The sequence below is a fragment of the Phaethon lepturus genome, unplaced genomic scaffold (genome assembly GCF_000687285.1).
Source record: "Phaethon lepturus isolate BGI_N335 unplaced genomic scaffold, ASM68728v1 scaffold33124, whole genome shotgun sequence".
Lineage (NCBI taxonomy): Eukaryota > Metazoa > Chordata > Aves > Phaethontiformes > Phaethontidae > Phaethon > Phaethon lepturus.
This window is the reverse complement of record NW_010534607.1, coordinates 3992-13048: the sequence shown is the minus strand read 5'-3', so window position 1 is coordinate 13048 and position 9057 is coordinate 3992. Positions and strand designations below refer to the sequence as shown.

Genomic DNA, 9057 nt, shown 5'->3' with positions numbered 1-9057 from the left:
GCCCCAGCCCTTGGAAAGACCCCGGGTCAGGCTGGATGGGGCTCTGAGCACCCTGATCCGGTTGCAGATGTCCCTGCTCATGGCAGGAGGGTTGGACTAGATGGCCTTGACAGGTCCCTTCCAACCCAACCCATTCTGTGATTCTGTCTTGTCTTGGAGCCTCGGATGAATGACCGTGCCTTGCCCGGGAACCAGGTGCCGGCAGCTGCAGCGTGTTTGCAGGAGGTGGTGGTAGTTCCCGCGCAAAACCGCGGCCTGCAACGACAGGAGCTGCGTTCACGGGCCGCTGTCATCGGTGCCGCTGTCCCAGCTGGTTGAGTACGTCTTTGTGTCTGGACGTACGGGAAGTTTGGCTTCAGCAAACCCGGGCTTGTTTGTTTGAGGCATCATATCGGGGTCTTTTTGTGTTGGTGGGGGCTTTCGGATGACGAGGGGGTGCTGCCGGCGCTTCTGGCGGGCTCCTGTCCCAGCCGGCGCTGGTGAGCAGATGGTGGACGGGGGATTTGAAGGCAGGGGATCTCAATGCTTCAAGCCCGTTCTGGGTGCTGTCAGTATAGTAAATGTTATAAAGATTAATGCCTTCATAGGCGCTGTCTTCGCTGCCACAGCCTGGCTTGCGGAGCATCAGGAGTGGTGAACAGACCTGGAGTGCTGGAGGTGGGAAGGAGAAAACCACCTGGATGATTTTTCTTTAATGACAATATATGAGGCTTAAATCTGCCCGGTCACCTCTGCCACTAGTTCAGCCTCCTGTAAAATCTGAAGAACTGCATGCTGTGAGGCAGAGACATTATTATTGTGTACCACAGGGTTTTACCTGGGCTCGTGGGAGCATTTGGGTACGAGCAACACCCTTTGTAGGTGCCCGGGGTTTACTTGTGTCCCACTCCAAGTGCATCATCGGGGTGTTGCACCTCTGAAAAGAGCAATTCTCCCAAAAAGCCCTTTGGGTGAGACAACACGGGTAATACTCGGCAAATGGGTTTAAACTCTCGAAGTGTTAAATGCTGTAGGAATAACCGTGGCTCTGGGTAAGTTGCTGTGCAGGTCATCGTCTCCCCGAAGAGCTGGCAGGCGAGTGTCGGGCACTGCGGAGGGCTGCGTGCTCAGCTGAGTTGCTTGAATGTTGTGCAAGACGTGGGGAATCCAGTTAGGTACCAGCATCGGATGCGTACGCTTGAATCGCTAACTGCGACTGAAAAGAAATCAGCCCTAAAAAGAGGTAGAAAAATTCTGCCACGAGTGTTGAAATAATTGAGTGCGAAATATGTCTCTAGCAAGAGAAGTAAGGCTGGGGGTGTTTAATTTTCCTAAACAGCTGGCGAGGGATCCCTAAGCTGAAGTTTGCTTGGGAATGTGCTCCGTGTCTTCTCACCTCTGCCGGCCTCCTGCACCGTCGGCGTAGCTCTTCTTCCAGTAGTTTTGTTGTAATTAAGCTCTTGCCTTGACAAAAGTAAATAAAACAACCCTGACAAATTCAGCAATTCTTTGCAGATGGCCCTGTTTTCCCCTGTCTGGCTTGGACGCCGGCTCTGCTTTTTTCCCCTTAATGGAATGTAAATAAAACAGCCTGGATGTATCTGGATGCTTGTGCAAAATAATCACCAGCAGCCATGATGACAGCCTGCCTTTAGGAAAATCCCGAACCAAAATCCAGTGCTTTATGACTCCGGGTGTGCCCGAGGAATGGCCAAGGATGCCAGAGGAGCAAGAAAAGCTGTTGTGCTCAATGCTTGATTGCTCTCAGTCTCGCTGGTTGGAGAGTTTGGGATGCCGTTACGCAAAGCAAGTGGATCCAGAGGCTTGCAGCAAAATAAGGGACTTGGTTTTGGTGCCGGCGGGGTCCGTGCGAGCAGCCCTGATGCTGATGGGGCAAGGGAGCCTCGGCTGAAGCCTGGCGCATTTTATTTTTGACGTGCGATCCTGTGCATACCGGAGAGCCTTGTAGCCAAACGCTTGGTCATCACAGTATTTGTTGACAGCTGAAACTCCGTTTGGGGAATGGTGGCTGCGAGTTGACCTGCTTCCTTACCAGGATGTGTTTATTCCCGAGCAGTTTCGTGTATAGACATGCCCCAACTGATAGTTTGGAGATAGGCACCTTGGGTAGCTTGCAGCAGAAGCCAGATAAAATGCCGTGGGAGGGTGATGGGCTGCTCAAGAGCTGTTGAAGACTCATCCAAAAGCAGCTCTTGCTCTCGGCCGGCTAAATATAAAACTCCTCGGATGCAGGTTGGTTTGCCTGGACCGGCTCGGGCTGACTTTATCTCGATAGGATATTCTGGACCTTCTCTGCCAACCGCGCTGCCGGGACAGACCACAGGAAACCCTCCTGCCACCGGTGACCTGAGAAACCGCAGCGTCCGTGGGCTGCCAAAAGGAGATCCACAAGAACAGGATATCTGTGGATCAGTACATACCACGTTCGTATGACGCCTTAAGTGTGTGATGGCCCACAAAGAGGTTATTGAAATAATGCACCCACAAATACTGTGTCCTGGCACCTTTTGGCGCAGCCGAGAGCTTTCACGGCTTTGATTTTTTTTTTTTGATGGTTTGGAGCCGCGCTGCTGGGGGTATTTCTCCAGCTGAAGAGTGACCTGTAAACTCCGTGATCGATGGGCTTTGCAGTGGATGTGCAACGGCTGGAGAAGGGGGCAGCTACGCAGCACTAGAGCTCTGAAATGCCCATAAAAGCGGCTGTAATGTTTGGGAGATGAAGCTGCCGAAAGCAAAACACCCTGCAAGGCAGCATCCTGCTCCGAGCATCCTCTCCGGACCTCGGAGCAGCCAGGCCTGGGAGCTGGGATTCGGCTCCGTGCTCCCTCCAGGGTGTTCAAAGCTAAAAGTTTCGGATAAAATAATCTGTGCGTCTCCTCCTGCGCCCGCAGCCTCACACCAAAGACCTTCCAGTGAGTCTGAGAGCGATAAGCCCGTCTGCCTTGGCAGCACACCCGGCACCTTCATAACCACAGTGCTCCTGCTGCTTCACGCTGGACTATTTAGCATTTTTCCAAGGCTCTCCAAGCACCGTTACATTAAATTGGTGATAGCAAAGGGCTTTTGTTAGTGTCTCCTTACTCTGAAGGATGCCACCACGAACAGCGCGGTGCTTGGATACTGCTGGATTATAGCATTGATTTTTATTTTTTTTTTAATATTTTTTGTTTTCCCAGTGATGGGCTGTTGTCGTTGCTGCTCCTTTCGTTTACCCATTTCTAGGTCACGGTTCAATTGGATCTTTTGACTCTACGCAGGGTATTTATTCAGATTTTCCTTTATGGAGTGACCTTTTAAAATAGATTTGTATTGAGATAGGCTTGGAGTATTTACATCTCTGTTCTCTGGGGGACTTAGCCCGTTCTCATCTCCAGCATCGTGGCAATCTTCTTGAGTAAGTACGAACAATACCAGGCCAGAGTATCTACCCCTCTCCCCTCTCATCTCGGCACCTGGTTACGGTTGTGTCTCCCTATTTAGTTACTATATGGCTCATTGCTAACGCCCGACCGGCCCTCGCGCAGGTAGGGTTTGCATCACGTGGTTGCTTACCTTGCGCTTAAATAAGAGCCCGCCTTTCACCCTGGTGAAGGAAACGTTTGTGAACGAGTCTTCTCCCTCCGGCGAGCGGAGGATGCTTCTGTCCTCAAGCCGGCAGTCCGCTGGTGTTCGTCAGCCCTGCAGGCGTGGGGAGCAGTGCCGAGCTCCGGTTCGCATCCGTGGTGGAGGGGGGAGTTGTCCCGCTCCCAGATGTGCTGCCGATGTCTCGGTGTTGTGGCTCAGTCTTTTTTTTTTTTTTTTTCTTTTTCTTTTCTCTCCTTCCTGTTACACAGTGACCAGGACAGGGGACGATTAACCCCTTCGCCAGATATAATTGTCCTCTCTGATAATGAGGCATCCAGTCCCCGTTCCAGCTCTCGTATGGAGGAAAGACTTAAGGCGGCAAATCTTGAAATGTTTAAGGTAAGGGGTTTCTCGGCTGTCCCGGGCGGCTGCTCCAGCGGAGAGCCGTTCCGCTGCAGGGGGTTCCTGCTTTTCTGAAGGATTTGGGAGCTAAGAGGGTTTCTGAGCAATGCAGTAACTTGTGGGTGTAACGATCCAGCTCTCGCGTCCTTGGGTATCTGTGGTACAAATTCTTGCTTGTATTAAAGCTTCCTCACGCTCTCTTGCCACCAAGGCAGAGGCAGCAGGTTTCAGCTGTCTGAGTTTTGACTGATTTTCTGCCTCTCTGTAGGGTAAAAGCATAGAGGAGCGACAGCAGCTGATCAAGCAGCTTCGGGATGAGCTACGGCTGGAGGAGGCCAGGCTTGTGCTGCTGAAGAAACTGAGGCAAAGTCAGCTGCAAAAGGAGAACGTGGTACAGAAGGTGAAGCTCTGAGCAGCATCGTTTGAGGCTGGGTGGGATAAGGGGAAGGTGCTTGGCCTCGCAGAAGCCTGTTAGCAGGCAAACACAAAGACTTGCTCTGCTCTCAGACCTTCCGTTACTCCACGTTTGTCCTCCAGTGTGATATTTCTTACCAAAGTGCGTTCGTAGCAAATCCACAGCCCATCCTACCTAGCACGCTGCCCTCGGGGCCAGCTGAGAAGATAAATCTGTGCAGCTCTGAAGTATTTGATGTAGCATTGATGAGGCTTGGTCTGTGGCGGGTCTGTCGATGGATTTCCTTTCCAAGCGCCATGCACTGATGCCAGTTCTCATTTTCTCTCAACCTAGACTCCAGTCGTCCAGAACGCGGCGTCTATTGTCCAGCCATCTCCTGCCCACGTGGGACAGCAGGGCCTGTCCAAGCTTCCCTCCAGGCCTGGAGCTCAGGGGGTTGAGCCTCAGAACTTAAGGACATTACAGGTGAGCCTTCCTGACACCCGTCTTCTGTGCAAAAGACCATGATTTTGCTTGGTGCACACGCAGCGCTGCGCGTTTGCCTCTGCCCGACTGAGATGCTTTTTCCAAGAGGCAGATTGTGTTCAAAAAACATGTGGACGTGGCAGTTCAGGACCTGATTTTGTGGGCATGGTGGCGTCGGGTTGACGGTTGGACTAGATGATTTTAAAGGTCCTTTCCGACCTTAATGATTCTATAAATGCTGGCAGTTCTTAGCGCTCTGAGTAGAACTGTCTGGTGACCCACAGTCAGTCTGGGAAGTTCTTTCTCCAGGCAAGGTCATCTCTGAAGCTTATCAGCAGAGACTGAGCTATCCCCATAACACTTGGTGCCTGTCCCAGCTCTTGGCCCCTTGCATGATGTGCGTGGGGGAGGTCTGGGGGCTCTGCCTCTTCAGAAGTGGCAGATTTTTTTCAGCAGGGAGGTCTGGAGGTTAGTCCAGCCCATGATTTGCATCGTGTGAGGTGGAAGGAGCTGGATTTAGATGTGGTGGCCCTGAAGAAAGTTGTCTGCTGCCGGGTCATGCAAGTTCTGGGGCTGCAGGGAGAAAACTGCTCGTTTGCACGTACCCGCAGGAATGGCCGGTCAGCAGAGCTGCTTTTTGAGACGGTGCAGAGGGGTCAGAGGAAGAGGGTGAGGAAAAACACAAACAAAACAGGGAATTGAAATGTTTACCTTCTTTGGGAAAGCGCTATAGGCAGAGCAGGGTGCCATCCGACACGGCTACCTTTCTGCCTGTGCGCTGGAAGAATGCTAGTTCTAGATGACACAATTGTTTAATGTTGCACGGGTAAACAAGAAGCCAACGGTATGAGCTCACTGGAAGGAGGGCACTCGGCGTGCGGCGCGGGGTGTTGACGCCGACGGGCGGTGGGGATTTCTTTTCCTGGGGCTTGGTTTAGTCCCGCTGCAGGGCTTGGGGTCCCTGCTGACCCCTCCCCAAGTGTTCCTCTTCCCCCAGCTGTGTAGCGTCAGGAAACGGACTTTGTCCTTTCAGCAGGACGCTGTCAGTTCTGCTTCTTTGATAATGGAATATACAAAGTCCCAGCGATGCGGTTGTGAACCCAGGTGCTGGGAAGATGGTGTATGGGACGAGGATGGAGGTGAACCTCCAGCACGTCTGTCTGCCTGTGCTTTCTCTCCTGCTTTTGCCAAAAGACTTTCATTTCAATCTTGCTGATCATTTACTCCCTCCATTAACCATCTTCTTTGTTTGTGGCATTTGTTTGCTTTGCTATGGCAACGATTCGGGGTCAAGTCTATTGTGACTTCGCAGTGGGATCGGGCTGGTAAAGGAAATGGGCTTTAGGGGAAAAGGAAGCGCATTGTTTGCACAGTCTTTGTGAAGGTTTTCTTATGTGTGACAGCGAAGAACCTCGGCTAGGACAAGCCTAATAAAAAGGGGGGACGGGCGAAAAAGGGTGGCAGACAGGAGGCGTTGAACGTTTTAAGATCGTCTCTGATAAAAAATTGAGCCCTTCTACCTGTCATCCCCCCTTGGAGCCGTTCTGGCGGCGCTCAGAGACACGAAAACCTGGCTGTGAGCTGAGCGTGAGGAGAAGCCTGGGCAGGTCAAGCCCTGGCTCAGCCTGCGCTCAGGTCTCTCCAAGCCCGGTGTCATGTTTCTGACTGCCGGGGATTGAGGTTTTCCTGCGCCAAAGGCAAACACCCATCTCCCTGTTAGTCAGGACTACTCTAACTGTTTCGCTTTGAACTCGGGCACCGGTGTGAATTCTGGTTTTAATAGCTCCATGCAACTGGCAGACAGCCTCCTTGGTTTTTTAATCCCCTCTTTTCCCCTTGCGTTTTTCTGTATTGATCAAATTGATGGGCTCGTTTTTAATGCAGAGATAGGGCACGAATATGTGTCTTGAAAATTACCTTCCAAAACATCCCAGCCTAGATCCTGAAGGTCCGTCCTCCTCCCAGTGAGCCGGCTGGCTGCTGGGAAGCCGTTGCTCCACAAGATTACTGCCCCGTTTCTTCACTCAGGTGGAATTCCAACCGCTCTACAGAAAATATATTAACTTGAGACATCCTCCCTCCAGGCAAAATGGCCATGATTATTTAAAATAAAGGACAATTAGAGGAAAAGTTAAGTTCTTTGAGCGCCGTCTGGCGTTAGAAGTTAACTGGAATTACAGATAAGTGGGAATGCTCTGCTGTTGCAGAGCCGGATCAGGGAACTGAAAATTCTGTTTTCCCTCAAGTCCTTTTTTTTTTTTTAAATTTTATTTATTTATCGTTTCCTTTCTCGACAGGGTCACAGTGTCATTAGGTCTGCCACAAATACGACTCTGCCCCATATGCTTATGTCGCAGCGTGTGATTGCTCCGAACCCTGCCCAGTTACAAGGGCAGCGGGTTCCTCCTAAACCTGGCCTCATCCGCACTACAACTCCAAGCATGAATCCAGCCATCAACTACCAACCGGTAGGTTACTCGTTTGTCGCTGGGTTTTGGGCACAGTTGCCCGGTGGGGTTAGCAAGAAGGGAAAATAGGAGATGCCTTACGAGTCCGAGTGCCACGGAGGTGCTCGGAGCTCGGCGTGAAGACGTCGGAGCGAAGCTCGCAGGTGAAATATATCCCAAGCGTGGATGAAGATGGATGTCCTTGACCTGCGTGGAAGAATGAAATGATAAATAACGTAAAAACTTCTGGCTAGCAAAGCGCTGGTTCATCCGAGCAGCTCTGGCCTCCTGCTGCAACAGTGACACGAAGACCCCAGTGAAGCGGGGTGACTGGTTTGTGAGCAGGACTGGTTCCTCTTCCCGCAGGCGGTAGCAAGTGCTCGCTGATGCGTGCTTTTCTTCCGCTTCTCTCTGCCGGAAGAGCTCAGCGAGCTCCCTGCAGTTGAGGAGCAAGAAGCTTAAAACCATTTGTTTTACTTTTAGAAGAGCAAAAAGGCTTCTGTGAAGACTGGAAACAGTGGTTGGGAGGGGGTGTAAAAAAAACCCAACCAACCAACCAAAAACCCAGGTTTCCAGTTCTAGCACTGGTGCTGTGTAAAGCAATCAAACCTTTCTCCAGCGAGCAGCCCTGGTTCCTGGGCTGTGCCTCCCGCGCTGTGGGACAGTCTCTGTTCCTCATCCCAGACGGCGACGCTTGGCTGAGATGCTCTGTGCATGCAGGCCCAGCTTAACAACCCCTCTTAATTCCTTCTAGGGTTTGTTGCCAGTTCTTAAGCCATTTAATTTGTCCCAACGATAGTATAGTGCAAATTTGTAAATTATAAACATGACTCCACAACAGTCTGAGACTCTTGCATCTGAACAACTGTCAAACAAACCTAATTACACGTATGATTAAAAAAACCCACCCCAGCTACTCTTACAGAAGAGCTGTAAGTTCCTTGGAGTTAATTCATCAGCTATTTATTTAGATTGGCGTGAGTTATCCCTGATCAGCTCTGCCATCAATTTTCCTGGACCTAGCTTAGAACAACTGGCTTGGGATTAGCTTGGTCCCCCCCATCAGCGAAGTGTTAGCAGTCTTAAAAAAAAAAAACCAACCAAACAGGGGCAAATTGATTGATCTTCTGCGTGTTATTCTCGAACGACATGACCGTGTCCCCCGAGCTTTGGTAGCTGAGCCCGTTTGAATCGCTGAGAGGGTTTGTTACCGTTTGGGATTTTCCCCTTCGCATGCGTGGAAGCGTTCATACCCTGGGAACGGGTAGGCTGGGTGAAAGGCTGGCAGCAGCCCTGCCTGGGCTTTAAATAGGTTGCAGGCTGATGGCTTCTTACCACAAAAGACTGCGAAAGCTGCGTCCTCAGGTCAGCAGAAGTCTTTGTGCTTTGCTGCCGTCACGTGCCAGAGGGACCGCGCATCCAAATGAACGGAGGATGCAGAAGAAAGCTGCTGGAAATGGAAGAGGAGGGAATTGGCACATTTGGAGCACCTGTGTGGGAGGGGACGGACACCATCTGGCAGCGGGGATGCTGCCTGGGCGCCTGCCAGATCAGCGAAGCAAGAGGTGGAGGAGCAGAACTCGACAGTGAGCGATGGTGCCGGCGCGTGAATCACGGCGCTCAGCGCTGCCTACGCTCGGCGAGGCCGATGCCGGGTCCCGAGGCCGGACCCTGCGCACGCGTTCCCTCGCCTGCAGAAGTCCCCGGGCTGCTCCGGGCACCAAGACTCCTCTTGCTGATTCCGGTGCACGGAGGCTCCTCGGC

The 9057-nt window shown here is 51.8% G+C and overlaps 1 protein-coding gene across 1 annotated transcript in view; it reads left to right on the top strand.

Moving 5' to 3' along the window:
• GATAD2B (GATA zinc finger domain containing 2B) overlaps positions 1-9057 on the top strand; it is a 14212-nt gene that overhangs the window by 1804 nt on the left and 3351 nt on the right. The window contains 4 exon segments of the mRNA XM_010285585.1: positions 3834-3963; positions 4235-4366; positions 4715-4846; positions 7144-7314. Of these exon segments, the coding sequence (XP_010283887.1) occupies positions 3834-3963; positions 4235-4366; positions 4715-4846; positions 7144-7314 (565 nt within the window).